At 42.7% G+C, this 16529-nt stretch overlaps 1 protein-coding gene across 10 annotated transcripts in view; it reads left to right on the top strand.

Annotated features, from left to right (window-relative positions):
• Positions 1–16529, top strand: part of ARHGEF11 (Rho guanine nucleotide exchange factor 11) — a 123037-nt gene that overhangs the window by 53844 nt on the left and 52664 nt on the right. For 9 of the 10 annotated variants that reach the window (XM_054563093.1, XM_054563100.1, XM_054563095.1 and 6 more), the window contains exons 2-5: positions 9565–9597; positions 11412–11500; positions 12451–12549; positions 15915–15964. In XM_054563093.1, the coding sequence (XP_054419068.1) occupies positions 9565–9597; positions 11412–11500; positions 12451–12549; positions 15915–15964 (271 nt within the window). The remainder of the gene's footprint in view (positions 1–9564; positions 9598–11411; positions 11501–12450; positions 12550–15914; positions 15965–16529) is intronic. The other variant, XM_054563098.1, reaches the window with a different exon arrangement.

A 16529-nucleotide genomic window follows, 5' to 3' on the forward strand; every position in this document is an offset into this window, starting at 1 on the left:
AATAGGAACGCAGCACAGGCAGACAGGCAGTTTAAGGCAGGCTTCTCCCTGACTCGTGGCTTGTGTGAAAGGCCCCTGTTTAGAAATGGCTGCTAGTTTTAGAATGTCTGTGTTTTTGTTTGTTTGTTTGTTTGTTTGTTTGTTTAATTTAAGCCCAGTGAGCCACCAAGAGTCCTTCTTGGTATTTATCTTCTTTTTCAGTGTCCACAGTACTTTCAAAGAATTTAACAAACATTTGCCTCTTTGACCCTCACATCAGCTCTGAAATAAAGGTCATACATATTCCTTCAGCAAACATTTTTGGAGCAGGCACCCATCACGCACCAGGCAGTGTGCTGGAACTTGGCTGGTAATACAAGGATGAATAAGACTTTGTCCTGGTTCTGAAAGGGTTTTAGGTCTCAGGGAAAACTGATGATAGACTCAGAAGTTAAAGGACGTGTTTTGAGAGTTCCTTAAAGTTATGGCCCTCTGAATAAGTAATAACCTAGGGCACTTGTTAAAATAAAAATAGATGCTACACCACAAACCTGCTGAATTGAATCCCTGGGGTTGGAGTCAGTGATTCATAACACTTCTCTACAACTAGTGAATGATCCTTTTGAAATGTGAGCCTTTTCTGGCCACATCACCGGAGACTTTTTCCCTCCATTTGCCTTCCCCTCGTTTTGCAGATGAGAGAACTGACACCGAGTAGAAGTCAAGGGCCTGCTGTGATTTAGAGACAGAACTGGGATTAGCACCTGAATTTTCCTGATTAACAAATCTAACCCTTTTCTACAACACAGAGTGCTAACTTTCCACTCTGGTTCTGATTGAAACTTCTTTCTGTGTCCTTTTATTTCTAAGTGTATTCAATTTTATAAGCTCTCAGGGAGCATTTGTGTCATATTCTATCAGCAGGGATTGTCTGCAAACAGGCCTTGTCCCTTTATCATAGGGATATACAGGCCTAGAAGGCTGTGTTTGCCAGCATCAGAGCACAGGGAAAATTCTACCCAAAAGCAGAATCCTTGGAGAGGTAGGATGCCAGGAAGCTGCTTAAAGCTCCACCCTGGTAGATAAGGGAAACCAGCCCAGGTCAGGGTTCAGTGAGTATAGACTTTATCTAGAGCCAGTGCCCTGGCAGGATAGCTCCTTCCTTGGTTTACTGCAGCTCCTGGCCTTGGGAAGGGATCTGGGAATATTATTTTGCTCCAGATTCAAGAGACCTAGATCAGCCTATGTATAGTGTGCTTTTTATATATATCTATTTATCACATGTATTATATATCTTTATATACACATATACCATATGTGTTCTGTATATCATGTATATCTTATGTGTACGTGTGAGCTGTACATATTAATGTGTGTGTATTGTGTGCATGTATGTGTATGTGTGTATATATATAAAAAATAGAGAAGATCTAATGAAGACCAGTTAGATCTGCATATGGCCACAGGTCATCCATATTTTTGTTTAGGATGACAGACTTTGAAGTCAGACCAACTTTATGCACATCTTAACTTCACTTATTTAACCTCTCTATTCACTTGCCTGAAAATGGATGTACTACTTAAACTCACCAGGCTTTGATGATGATTAAATGAGAAAACATGTCTAATATTTAGCACAGGGCCTGGTAGATAGTAAGAACTTAATCATTATCACAGAACAGGGATATTCCAGACCTTTTTCCATTTACACTTTTGTGGTGGGATATGGGTAAGGACAAAGAGACCAGGAACCTCCCATTGAGGGGGTTGATGACCCCCAGCTTCAGCCAATTGTCATCATGTGAAACTGTAAACCCAGTGGTGCCAGAGCTTATGCGTTTTCAAGAGAAACCAGAAACCTGTATTTTTTTAATGTGAAATTGCCTGCTTTTCAAATTTTAACAACTAATTATTTTTAAATATACACACATACACAACCAAATCCATCATAGGCCAAAGAAAGGGATATATGGGCTGGCTCCCAGTTTTCAGCTTGGCAGTCTGGAAGGTCACCAGATATTTCCTTGCTGGATCACACACCCTCTAGGCTGGGATGAGGAGGGTGTTTTCAGCGTGTATTTACAGAGTGCCTGTTCTGTGCCTGGTACTGGTCGAGAGCATGCGGGAAGTACATGTTGTAACCTTTGCCCTCTAGCAGAGAGGCAGGGCTAACACACCAGATGATGAGGAGCAGTGTAGGAGGTAGGAACACTCAAGTGTGGACACATCATTAAAAAAAGGATGGGGAGGTGGAAGAAATGGAAGATTTCCATGAACTAACATGGAGTTACTTTGAGGATCTATTAAATGAAAAAAGCAAAGTGTAAAGGGTGCACGATACTACCTGTTGTGTAAGAAAAGATGAAAATAAGAATATTTAGAAGTATTTGCTTATTTGGGGTTTTTTAAAGATTTTTATTTATTTTTTTTTAGAGAAGGGAAGTGGGGAGAAAGGGAGAGAAACATCACTGAGCAGTTGTCCTTGCATGCCCCCGCCACTAGGAACCTGGCCCACAACCCAGGCATGTGCCCTGACGGGGAATCGAACTGACAACCTTTTGGTTGCCAGGCTGGTGCTCAACCCATTGAGCCACACCAGCTAGGGCAGTATTTGCTTTGTTTTACAGAAACAAACATAAAAAGGAAAGGAAATCAGAAACAAAGAAAAACGGTTACTTGGGGAGGAGTGGGACGGATTATACTCTTGAAATTTCATTTTGAGTTTTCAACTATGTAAATGTTTGACAAATTCAAGAAAATGAAATAAGCCTGAAAAAACAAACCCTAAAATTAAAGTGCACGTATGAAAAGAAACCTAGCTCTGGCTGGGTAGCTAAGTTAATTGGAGCATCATCCCATGCACCAAAAGATTGTAGGTCTGATCCCCAGTTGGGGCACATGCTTTGGTTGTAGGGTCAGGGCACGTGCAAGAGGCAACCCATCAGTGTTTCTCTCTTACATTGATGTTTCTTTCACCTCCTCTCTCTCTAAAAATCAATGAAAACGGGATGAGGATTTTTTTTTCCCCAAAAAGAAAATTAAATACATTTCAAGAAACAATTATAAGAAACAATTCAAAGTAACTTTCACACATTACTGATCTTTAGTGGGATACAGTCCAAGGACAAAAAGAAGCACAAGAAATTCTTGAGCTTTGTTTAGTAAGTTTGTCATTGCCAGTGTTACTGGTGTAGCAACTTCAGAAACTATGTATTAAAGAGTAGAGCAAATGAGTAAATATATTGCTATTGTTTGAGCACAGGTTTCTCACTATGGGAAAAGGAAGAAAATATAAAATTGGGGAAGATGAGGAAGAACCCTGTAGTGTTGGAGTTAAACTGGAGATTTAGGTGTGAACTCAGTTTTGTTTTGTTTTTAAGATTTTATTTATTTATTAGAGAGAGGGGAAGGGAGGAAGAAAGAGAGGGAAAGAAATATCTATCATTGCCTCTCGTACACACCCTGCCTGGGGACCAAATCAGTAACCTAGGTATGTGCCCTGAGCAGGGACCTTTCATTTTGTAGGATAATACCCAACCAACTGAGCCACATTGGTCAGGGCAGAACTTACAGTTTCTTAAGAAATATTTCCTACTCTGTCCATTGAAAGGGCTAGAAGCAATGACAGCTCAGTAGCAATGAGTACCTAGCACCCAGATCTTATTTCTAAATACATTTCCTGCTAAAAGGAACCAGGGCTCCTTGGAGAACTTTTTGATTCCAGATCTGGCATAGGGAAAGTACAAGTTGAGTCTACAGTATCCTTTTATGCCAGAAAGCAAGGATGCACATGCTCAAAGAGAGAGAGAGATGGAGGCCATCATAAAAGGTACAGCATATTTTAGGATCCATTAGAGGTAGGAAAAAAACAAACAAGTGGTAGAGTGAATTTGTAAAGGTATTTGGATACACTAGATGAAAGACCTTTTATACCAGGAGACTGCGTGCACATCTGATAGTATAGATAATGAGGGAAATTACAGGTTCTGGATAAGGGGTACACAAGAAAAATAGTATTTAGGGGAAGTTAGTCTGTTGTGGTCAAGTGCTGGTAGAGACAGGAGAGTGGAAACAAGGTTATATAGTCTTCCAGACTTGAGGCAGTACACATGGGGTTGAAATGATGGACATCAATGATAATACAAGGAATAAACAATTCTGGGAAACATAAAAATACTTACCAGTCTCCATAACTGACTGGTTATATAGAAGGGGCTACTAGAAAGTTGGACCAGAAAAATTTTTCTCATTGGTGCCATTTAGAGAGCCACAAATTTGGGGGGTATGGGGAGTGGGTTCTTCACTCTTCTGGACCTTCTTCCAATCTATCATGTTTAGGCTGATTAGAATCTGTTCTCTCCTGCCGAATTTCAATGGGACTATCATCAGGATGAGGGAGAGCCCACCGTTAAAGTCTGTTTCATGCCAAATTACCTTCTTTCCATCCTCCCTTATGTCTTAAATTTAACCTTGATCTTCCTTCAGAGTCTGCTCAGACTTCACACCCACTGACGCAATTGCCTGTCAGTTGTTTCCATCCACCATATCTGCTGCTATCAGCATTTCATCCTCCAGTTCAATGGTAGTTTTTCCTCCTGTATGCTCTTAAAGAGAAAAAATATTTTTGCATCTGTTGTGATTATACTTAACATGGTACTCTCCTTGTTCCCCTGCCCTGTACCTGCCCTAGCCTGTGGGGTTTGTTTGTTTGTTTGTTTGTTTAAGTATAATTTCCATTTTACTTTGTTTCAGAGAATTTTCCTTCAGCCCTTAAGGACTTAGCTCCTTACATGGGCTTTGGTAGAGGTCTTGGGGCAGCACCCACAAGTCTAAATTGGGGCAGCAGTGTTTGCTCATTCCAGACTGCACAAGAATGATTCCTGACCACCTCGCTGTGAATGGCACAACTCACACAGTAATGTAGTTTCACATGCACCTTGGGAAGCACTTAGGTGTTGAAGGCACTCACTCGGAAATGTCCCTAATGGCTGTAACCTCGACTGTGTTCAACTGATAAACTTCTTGATGGTCTTGTCCTTGGGTACAATGAGTAGGCTACTCTTGGCCGTGGCCCTTTTTGGCACAACCATTGTTGCTTCTTCTTTTGGTCATCTTGGATGCAAGGAACCAAGAGCCCCTATAAGGTTTTTTCAGAATAACTTTTTTAAAAGATTTTATTTATTTAGTTTTAGAGAGAGGGGGAAGGGAGGGAGAAAGAGGGAGAGAAACATTGATCAGTTGCCACTCCAATGCACCCTGATCAGGGAATCTACAACCCAGGCTTGTGCTTCAACCAAGCTACACCGGTCAGGGCTTTTTATTTTATTATATTTTTGTTTTGTTTTACTAATTATTGTTTTTATTTTATCTTTATTGCCTTTTTTTACACTACCTCTTAGTCTCCTTAAACCCTCCTACCCCCCGCCCCCAGCAATCACCACACTGTTGTCTATGTCCATGAGTGGTCAGGGCTTTTTAGAGGAGCTTTTTTTCCCCAATGTATACTTTATTGATTATGCTATTACGGTTGTCCCATTGTTTTCTCCCCTTTAATCCCATCCCCCTGCACCGCCCCCCCCCCAGCATTTTTCCCCCCCTTAGTTCATGTCCATGGGTTGTACATATACGTTCTCTGGCTTCTCCATTTCCTGTACTGTTCTTAACTTCCCCGTCTATTTTGCACCCACTATTTATGCTTCTTATTCCCTGTACCTTTTCTCCCATTCTCTGCCCTCCCCCTCCCCTCTGATCTCCATTTCTGTGATTCTGTTTCTGTTCTAGTTGTTTGCTGAGTTTGCTTTTGCTTTTGTTTTTAGGTTCAGTTGTTGATAGTTGTGAGTTTGTTGTCATTTTACTGTTCCTAGCTTTTGATCTTCTTTTGCTTAGGTAAGTCCCTTTAACTTTTCATATAATAAGGGCTTGGTGATGATGAACTCCTTTAACTTGACCTCATCTGGGAAGCACTTTACCTGCCCTTCCATTCTAAATGATGGCTTTGCTGGATGGCATGATCTTGGATGCAGGTCCTTGCCTTTCATGACTTTGAATACTTCTTGCCAGCCCCTTATTGCCTGCAAGGTTTCTTTTGAGAAATCAGCTGACAGTCTTATGGGAACTCCTTTGAAGGTAACTGTCTCCTTTTCTCTTGCTGCTTTTAAGATTCTCTCCTTATCTTTAATTTTGGGTAACGTAATTACGATGTGCCTTGGTGTGTGGCTTCCTTGGGTCCAGCTCCTTTGGGACTCTCTGAGCTTCCTCGATCTCCTAGAGGTCTGTGTCCTTCCCCAGATTGGGGAAGTTCCTCTTCGTTGTATGTTCAAATAAGTGTTCAATTTCTTGCTCTTCCTCTTCTCCTTCTGGCACCCCTATGATTCGGATGTTGGAACGTTCAATGCTGTCTCAGAGGTTCCTAGGCCTCTCCTCATTTTTTGAATTCTTGTTTCTTTGTTGAATGTTTATCTCTTCCTTCTGCTCCAAATCGTTGATCTGAGTCCCGGTCTCCTTCCCTCCACTGTTGGTTCCCTGTATATTTTTCTTTATTTCACCTTGCATAGCCTTTGTTTTTCCCTCCATTTTGTGACCATACTCAACCATTTCTGTGAGCATCCTGATTACCAGTGTTTTGAACTGTGCAACTGATAGATTGGCTATCTGCTCATTGCTTAGTTGTTTTTCTGGAGTTTTGATCTGTTCTTTCATTTGGGCCATATTTCTTTGCTTCAGCATGCCTGTTACGTTGTAAGGGACAGAGCGTTAGGTATTCACCAGGGCGGGGCTGCGTTGTGGTACTGTATGTGGGGGAGGGGTCCGAGAGAGAAAGCAGTGCTGCTTGCTCAGCTTTCAGCCGGCTTTCAATCACTTGCCCCACTACCCACAAGCAAATTGGGTCCTTCTAGTGCTGATTCCTCGGTGGGTGGGTTTGTGTACATTCTAGGACCCTGTGGGTCTCTCCAATGAACTCTCCTGTGAGGCTGGGAGTTTCTCCCACTGCCGCATCCCCCACAGGGGTTTACAGCCAGAGGTTTTGAGGCTTTCTTTTCCTGCACTGGAACCCTGGGTTGCATGGTCTGTCTCACTCCCCAGCTGTTCCTCCCACTTTATGTGCACGCAAATGCGGGACTGCCCAGTCCGTCAGCTGTTGCCTCGCCCACCCGGTCCTCCAAGCCGCCACCTTGCTGCGCGTTCTCTCCGCTCCAGCTGCCCATCTCCGCCTCTCCTACTGGTTTGGATGAATGTTTCTTCTTTAGCTCCTTGGTTGTTGGACTTCCATACAGTTCAGTTTTCTGGCATTCAGCCAACTGAGCCACACCAGCAGGGGTCCTGGGTTGAGTGCCAGCCCGCAAACCAAAAAGTCACCAGTTCAATTCCTATTCGGGGCACATGCCTGTGTTGCAGGCCAGGGCCTTGGTTGGGGGCATGTGAGAGAGGCAGCCATTTGATGTTTTCTCTTACACATCAATGTTTCTCTCTCTCTCCCCCTTACTTTCTCATTTGTTTGTTTCTTCTTAAATTTGTTGTTGTCCTTCTTTTGGTTGTGCGAGGAGGCAAAGTGTATCTATCTACGCCACCATCTTAGCTGGAAATCTAGAGGAACTATTGGTGGTAGCTGAAATTTTTTCATGGCCTAACAGTCATCCACAGGCAGACATATGGACCTTGAATTACGTGGAACAACTTACAGCCCAGCTCAGATACAAACTAAACCAGGCAAAGAGTTACCAGACCATTTTTTCTACGCTTTAATTTGGGCATAGGAAGCCAGTTTCCTGCAGGGTCAAGAAGGAGACCTGAGTGATTCCAAGATAGTAGGCTTTCTCCTCAGGTAGTGAGGAAGAAGAGTTCAAACCCATCCCAGTAACTCAGTGGTGGGGTGTTTTGGATCTGAGCAAAGACAGAAAATGAGCAGCTGGAATAAAAGACCTTACAGGTCCTTTCTGAGAACCCCTCTCTGATGAGGGTGCAAAAGCAGGCTGGAGCTGTCGTCATTCAGTATTTGTACCAAAGTTCCATGTGTACCTCAGCCATTACCTGCACGTGACGATCTCATTCATTTTTGTATCCCCTAGTGTCTAGAGCAGCAGTGTCCAGTAGAACTTTCTGCAGTGATGGAAAGGTTTTATTCTGCACTGTCCAGTGCCGTAGTCACTAGCCATATGTAGCCATTAAGCACTTGACATATGACTAATACAACTGAGAAACTGAAATTTAAACTTTAAAAAAACTTGTTTATTAATTTTAGGGAGAGAGAAAGAAAGAAATGTCAGTGTGAGAGAGAAACGTTGATTGGTGCCTCCCAGACACGCCCTAATCGGGGATTGAACCCACATCCTAGATAAGTGCCCAGCCCAGGAATCAAACGCCCAACTTTTTGGTGCACAGAACAACGCTTCAGCCAACTGAGCCACACCAGCAGGGGTCCTGGGTTGAGTGCCAGCCCGCAAACCAAAAAGTCACCAGTTCAATTCCTATTCAGGGCACATGCCTGTGTTGCAGGCCAGGGCCTTGGTTGGGGGCATGTGAGAGAGGCAGCCATTTGATGTTTTCTCTTACACATCAATGTTTCTCTCTCTCTCCCCCTTACCCTCTCTCTGGAAATAAATACATAAATTTTGTTTTAAAATTTAAATTTTAATAGCTACATATGGCTAGTGGCTATATATTAGATAACACAAGTCTAGGTTTGAGAGCTTTTTTTCGTTTTATTGAGATATAATTGACATACAGCACTGCATAAATTTAAGGTACATTATTACTTAATGTATACTGGGAAATGACTTCCACATTGTTTGTTTATCATCCATAGATTCAAGAACATTTATTAAATGATGAACTAAGTGGAATCTTTACATTGGGTGAAGGGGTCGGGGGTAGTCAGGGAATGATGGATAGGGTAATTTGAAGAATTACCAAGAGCTGTAGCTTCTGGAAGTTTACCTTCTTGTCTGGCTTATCGGTACTATAATGAGAAATAAAGTAGGGAGAATATCTAGGAGAAGGAACAGTATGGGCAAAGGCAGGAACCAGAAGCCATTGCAAGTGAAAGGACAGTGAAAAGCAGGAACCAAATATGGGACTGAGCCCTTACTACGTCAGACACTGAGGACACTGATCAAAACCACTCCCCCTTCCTGGACCCTTCAGTCTCATCTGTACAAGCCCACCGACAAGTGAGCAAGCAATTCCATCGGATGTTCACACTGCAAGAAGGACAGGTCCTGGGAGCTGTGGCAGATATCGGAAGCTGACCAGCATCAGGCAGCCTGTTAGATGTCATGGCTTAATAGCTTAGCTTGATGACAGGACAGCCTTTCTCCGAAGTATAATAGGGAAGCTCTAAAGGTTTTAAGCAGCAAAATGACAGGGTCAACTTGCATTTTCATAAGCTCACTCTATTCCATTGTGGCCACTTTCCATACCTGGGTCGATGATAGCTCAATTGTGGTTTTTCTTTTGAATTAACAATTTCTAGTGTCTTGTCTAGTTTATGTCTTGTTTTGTTTTTTCTTTCTCTTCCCCCTTTCCTGCATTGCTCTCTCCTGGGCTCCACGCTCTCTTCTTCCTTGATATCCTCTCTCTCATCCAAAGATCAGCCAGTAAAAAGCAGTCTCACCTGTCCAGGTAAGAGGGGTGCCAGGGTGAGGGGGAAGACCCCGCTCTTTTAAATTTAAAGGTTACTTACTTGCATTGTATTGTACTTATCATTTGGATACACAACACCTTTACATGATTCAGAATTTAAAAGTTATAAGTAAAAATGTAATGAAACATTTCCAACTCCATCCCTGTGCCCCAGGCACTCAGTTTTTCTTCCTCAGAGGCAACCAATGTTATGTTTCTTTTGTACCATTTCATAGATATTTGAGATTTTTTAATGCATGTGTAAACAAATATTTTAACATGTATAAGCAAGTAATTTCCTCCCTGTCTGGTGTGGCTCAGTGGACTGAGTACCAGCCTGTGAACTGAAAGGTCGCTGGTTTAATTCCCGGTCAGGGCACGTGCCTGGGTTGTAAGCCAGGTCCCCAGTTGCAGGCGCACGAGAGGCAACCAATTGGTGTGTCTCTCACACATCAATGTTTCTCTCCCTCTCTCCTTCCCTTCCCCTCTCTCTAAAAATAAATAAAATCTTTTTTTTAAAAAAATGTCCTTTTCTTCTCTTTTAGTCACTTTTTTCCTGTCCACATAAATCTGCATCTTGCTTTTTTCAGGCAGCTATATACTTAGAGACCATTCCTTATGGTATATGAAGAGCCCCTCGTTCTTTTGTAGGCTTAACACTGTCATTACACTGATGTATTGCAATTTATTGAACCAGTCACCCACTGTGAATATGTATTGCTTCCATTGAATAACCTTCTACATAGTCATTTGCTATAGATGTGAATAGGAGACCCCCTTCAAAGGGGCAGCAACGATTGATTAGGACCTGGCAATTTGGACACTTCTCTAAAAAGGAGAGGCAATGATTTGAGCTTCTACTGTTCCTGTAGGAGTCCTCTTAATAAGAGATCAAGCAAAAAATATCTAGGTTTGCTTGATATTTAATAAATATTTAAAATTTAAATTTTAAATTTTATTAAATATCAAGCAAACCTAGATATTTTCTGGTTTGGTGATCTGATTGGTACCCTGAGGTTTTAGGATCTCAATAGTTTTGAAGCAAGAGGCCTCAGAATGGCAGTAGGAATGGGGCTGAATGTGAGGTTGGAATACTACCACCAAACAGGCCAGATTCCTGTTCTCCTGTGATACCTACAAGATAAATGAAATTTTCAAAGGTTTGAGTCATTGCTGTACCCTCCCTTCTAGAAAAGTGTATAAGTTGCCAGTTACCTAACAGGCTAGTACCAAATGCCCAGTTACCCTCCTAGAGACACTGTTGGGTAGAGGGATGAAGAGATGATGCTAACGTTGGAGGGGTTATTTCTGCTACCACTACTCCAGTCCTCTGCTCTGTTTCATGCAGGCTTCTGTATGTTTTTGACTCACCACATCCTTGCCTTCCCGTCTCCCCTTCCTTTACCTAAAACTAACTAGCTGTTTGTTTTTTCCTGTCTTTTTCTTGGCATTCATTTTCTCTGCTGCTCTGTTCTGTTCCATCAGCCCCATTGCAGCCTGGTAAGACCCAACAAGTGTGTGTGTCCACATCCTGCTCTTGTTATCATCTCCTTGTCTCCTGACACCAGCAAGAGCTATTTCCCTTCACACCTTGCTGGGTATTAAGGAGATCATGGTTGCCTTGCCAGCCTAGGATTCCAGAGAGGTGGCGTTGCCAGTGGTATAGACATGGCTAATGTTTCACCAGCTTAAGTGGGTTTCAGGGTGAGAGGATTGGTCTCTTGGTGCCCAAAACATGGAACTGCTTTTGATAGGGGTCTTTTCTACTACAAAACTGGTCCCTCCCTGACCTGCTTTTATTACACCTCCTCCAGGTTAAGTAGCCTGTCTTTGGGAGATTCAGCACCTGAACGCAAGTCCCCTTCCCACCACCGTCAACCCTCTGACACCTCTGAGACGACAGGTAACCTCTTTCTTGGGGCATTGACACGTTGACACAGAGGTATACGCTCGGACACACAAATCCATCTACCCTAGATGTGAAACAACTTAGCTTTTACATGAGCTCATAATGTGTAATAGGCATTGTTACATATTGTATATAAATTTCCTCATTTAGTCCTTAATCAGCTGTAGGAAGTAGATCTTACTATCTCTGTTTTATAGATGAGTAAGCTGAGGCTCAAAGGGGTTAAGAAACTGCCCAAGTGCACAAGCTTGTAGGGGGCAAAATTAGGACCTGAAACCAACGGGTTTTAACTCTAGAACTCACTTTATCCATTACAGGAAGCTGTCACACATACCTGCACTCATGCATGGTGCCTAATACACACCCAAAAGGATGGAGACAATGGAAACTTACAGCCTTTCTTATTTCCTATGTTTGTGTATAGATGTACATGTGAAAACAGGGTTTTCTCTTGTCATTTATCCTTCCCTGGATTTGGCAAGGAGTCAGCCCTGAGTCACCCTGCATGAGTTTTCCAGCTCTGCAAAGAGTCATCAAACACTGGTATCCCACGTGCTGCATTCATTGGATGTAATTTGACAGAAAACTTGCAGTCTCACTGGGCTTCAGTCCCAAGGCTGCTTCTCTCTAATGTTAGTCTTCAGCCTAGAGTCAGCCCCAGCTCTTCCTCAGCCAGTCTAACCCGAACACAGAGAGACAGACATGTACAAGAGAGACAGCCATCTCACAGAGGCTGATTTCTTGTAGGGAATACACAATTGATTACTAAAAGGGGTCTGTTGTTGCCATAGCATCGGAGCAGATAAGTCTGGGGAATCTGCTTAGTCCGGAAAGGCCTTCTGGAGGAGGAAACATGGTGCTTTCCTGGGATGGTCTTGGCTTGTATGTACTAACCTTGCAGTGACAATGCCTCCCTAACCCTCATTCTTCTCACCACTCACCAGGTCTCGTCCAACGCTGTGTCATCATCCAGAAAGACCAGCATGGCTTCGGCTTCACAGTCAGTGGGGATCGCATCGTTTTGGTGCAGTCTGTGCGGCCTGGTAAGTATTACATCGTTCTTGCAGTGGACAGTTCTCAGAAAGCCACCTGTATGTGACAGTGCTGCCTAACTTGAAGAACTTATATGTCATTTCTCTCTGAGAGCCTGGGATGTCGTGGGGAGCACAACTGAATTACTCTAGAACTAGTTCCCCAGGGGCATGTGGGAAAGTCTCCACAGTGCTAAGCCACTAGGCAGAATTCCTAGGGAATGACACTTTATGCTCACTTCCCCTGTTGGGAAGTATGTAAAAACAGTAGAATTCCCTTAAGGTCACCAGGCAGGTGCTTCGTTGCCCTCCAGGGAAGCTCCTCACACTGAGTCGGAGGGTGCTGTGGAGGGAACAAAGGCCTGCTTTCTCCCCACCTGCCTTCACGTCACCTCACTCTGCACACAGGCCATCACTGTTCTGCAGCTATTTTTTTTTACAGGTTTTATTTATTTATTTTTAGAAAGAAGGGAAGGGAGAGAGGAAGAGAGGGAGAGAAACACCAATGTGTGGTTGCCTTTTATGTGCGCCCTACTGGGGATCTGGCCCACAACCAGGCATGTGCCCTGACTGGAAATTGAACCAGCAACACTTTGGTTTGCAGGCCAGCACCCAATCCACTGAGCCACACCAGCCAGAGCTATTCTGCTGCTATTTCAAATGAGACAGTCACACTGGTCTAAGTGTATCTGCAAATACAATTGACATTAAATAATAAATTATGAAAAGATAAATGATGTGTGTTGGACAGTATGGGGGGAGACAGTGTTTGAAAATTTGTGTTTGGGTAGTTTGTGGTGCAAGACATAGTCATTTTGCTTCTGATCAAATTGGGAAACCTTCTTAGAAGAAATAGGATTTCAGGAATAGTTTGAAAAATGCAAGTGAAAAACACATCGGCAGGGTATGAGTTTGGTGGGAAGGGAATAAACAGAGGGAAGGCATCGTAAGCAAGTCATTCAAGTAACCAGTTAGGTATGAAAAAACGTCAGATATTTCAAAGCATGGTTATATGTTGGATGAAAGAATCGGTAACCCAGGCTGAAGCAGACAGGAAATGGGAGTGGGGGAGAGTCTAAAGCAAGTGTCCCAAAGAGGAGTGGACAACAGAGTGGCAAATGAGGTTGGACCTGGTGACATGGAGCATCATGGGCTTGGCTTAAGGAAGATACAAGGAAAGGGGTGGGGAGCAGGCTAGCGTTTCATACTAAGTACAGTGCAAAATGGGAAGGAAAATATGCATTAAGTAATTTTGAAAAGATTTGGGATTTGTTTATGGAAAAGACTAAAAGGAAATGTCAAATTTATGACCAAAATGAGGTAAATTAATCATGCAAGAATATAAACAATTAAAGCCACTTAAATTTTATCAGTGGGAAATTTGTTTTTTGGTTTTTTTGTGCTTTTGGGGGTTTGTTTTCTTTCATTTGTTTGTTGTTTTCATATCCTAGGATAGAGCTCTGAAAAGATACGTTTATCCTTTGCATGCCTTATTCTCTCAAGGTTCCTGGACTAGGTGAAATAGCTAGTGGGACTGCCAGTCACTTGTACTTTGCCTCTCTGGTCTCTGATATAGAAATCTTGGGGATCCCCTAAAATGAAGTGTTGGACTCCTTCATTTTGTCCTTCTCTTAGGCCTCAGCAGAGTCAGTGCCAGGGAGGAAAGAACAAAAGGATGGGGTATAGCAAAATATGAGTTTTGGAAAATACGTGCATATATATGTATATTGGGGAGGAGAGAGGAAGAGAATTCATTTGGATTGGCATCGAAATAACAAGATTAGGTTCCTTTGGTTCACTCTTTCTCAAAGTATAGTCTTTGTTCTGACTGCATCAGAATCACCTAGATGCTAAAATGATTGAGATCCGTAGTCCTGGGCCTAACCTCAGAAGTACTCAGTCAATTTTTGGTAAGGGGGCCAAGGAATATGCTTTGTAATAAATTCCCCTAGTGATTCTTGTGCTTACTGAAGTCTGAGAACTTATGCTCTAATTCCTTAACTCTGAAGAGTTCAGTTTTTCAGCCCTGGCTGGTGTGGCTCAATGGATTGAAGAGTTCAGTTTTTTTAAGTCACTAAGTTATTAGAAGTCACATAGGTTTCATACATTCAGGCAAAATGACTCCTTTCTCTTCACCTTTAGTTTCTAGGTGACAGTGTAAGAGTTTCCAGCTCCTTACAAGTAATCTTCCATAAATAGCACACTTTACATGAGGGTTGTTTCAAGTCCCAGTATTGAAAAGCCAAGGTGGAATGTAGTCATCACTATAATTTCTCTTGTTAAGACTAGAAATGTCTAGCCCTGGCCGATGTGGCTTAGGGGATTGAGCGCCGGCTAGTGAACCAAAGGGTCGGCAATGCAATTCCCAGCATGTGCCTGGGTTGCGAGCTAGGTCCCCAGTGGGGGACGCATGGGAGGCTACCGCACATTGATATTTCTCTCCCTTTCTCTCTCCCTTCCCCTCTCTAAAGATAAATAATTTTTTTAAAAAAGACTAGAAACGTCTAGATATGTTTTGTGGGGGATTTATTTTGATCAGATAAATGCGACTTACAGATTTAATGATCATCTTGGGGCTGATTTACCAAAAAAAAAGACTAGTTTTTATGCTTCTCATTGATTTATCTCAGTGATAGTGTTTCTCACTCTTCCTGGATATAAATTAAACCATGACTCTAAATCATTTAAAACAACATAGTGGTCAAAACCACTGCAACCTTCAGTCGAGTGATAATCTAAAGAAGTTGAGAACCTGTTCTGAGCTCTACTCATTCAGTCACAATCAGAAGCTCTTAATCCATTACATTAGAAAGGGGAAAACTGTAAAGAATTTAAAACAGTTTTCTAACAGAAAATAAAATGTTATCATTATCATCTTTAATGAACTTTCAGAGTATTTTTATGAACCTCTCAGGGCTTATGAGCCACTGTTTAAAAACATTTGTTTTAATCCTTTTCTCCATAGTTTTTTTGGTAATTATTATTATATTAACAATTATATTTAATATAGTACACTTGTTCTTCCTACTAGATAGTAAGATATAACTCTTATTTGACCTTGGAGCACGTCCATATATGTTTAAATGAAGCACACATAGTCATCCCGGAGCCTGGCCCTCCTCTCCTACCGTGGCCTGGCCTCAGAAGCCTGGCACCTGAGCTAGGTATAGGGAAGAGTAAGAACTGTGACCTTGTATAGTCCCCTCTACTTTAAAAGTAATTTTGTCACAGAAGCAAGGGTGGATATACACATTTGAGATACTTATCACAGAAAGGTGAGAAGAAATTTTAGAAGGAAGTGATCTGACAGATACTTTGGAAAGGGTGACCTCTGGGAAAGGTGGTTGGGCTCTGCTAACCTGGCCTCCTTCTTACAGGAGGTGCAGCTATGAGAGCTGGTGTGAAGGAGGGCGACCGGATCATCAAAGTGAGTGAACTTCCCTTTGCACGTCTCCATTTTGACACCAGTTATGAGTCAGCCACTGGGTTAGGGCTGGTACCCCGAGAGTGAGCACAGTAGTATAATGTGACAGAGGGTGAAGACTAAGATATTGTAGGCCCTTCTTGACTCGAAAGCAGCAATCCCCAAACTTTCTGGCACCAGGGACCAGTTTGATGGAAGACAATTTTGCCACAAACCAGGATGGGGGGCGGAGATGGTTTTGAGATGATTCAAACACATTGCGTTCAAGTTCACCTCCTACTGTGCATCATGGTTCCTAACAGGCCCGGACCGCTACCGGTCCATGGCCTGCAGGTTGGGGACCTCTGCTCTAAAGTAACCAGGCTTCTGGAACAGGTATTATTATTCCCATTTCACAAATGACAAAAGCAAGATTAAGAGGGAGGCATTGAGACTAGCAAAGGATTCAGTGCCTTCAGATTCTCGGGTCAGGGGGCAGGTACTCTCTCCCCATACAATGCTGACCTTAGATCCTTGCCAGTTCTAAACTACTGGTGTCTTCCCTGTTGCTTCAGCGCTTTCTTTTGGA

The sequence above is a fragment of the Pteronotus mesoamericanus genome, unplaced genomic scaffold (assembly GCF_021234165.1).
Source record: "Pteronotus mesoamericanus isolate MK-2021 breed Mesoamerican mustached bat unplaced genomic scaffold, CSHL_Meso_final scaffold_705, whole genome shotgun sequence".
Classification (NCBI taxonomy): Eukaryota; Metazoa; Chordata; class Mammalia; order Chiroptera; family Mormoopidae; genus Pteronotus; species Pteronotus mesoamericanus.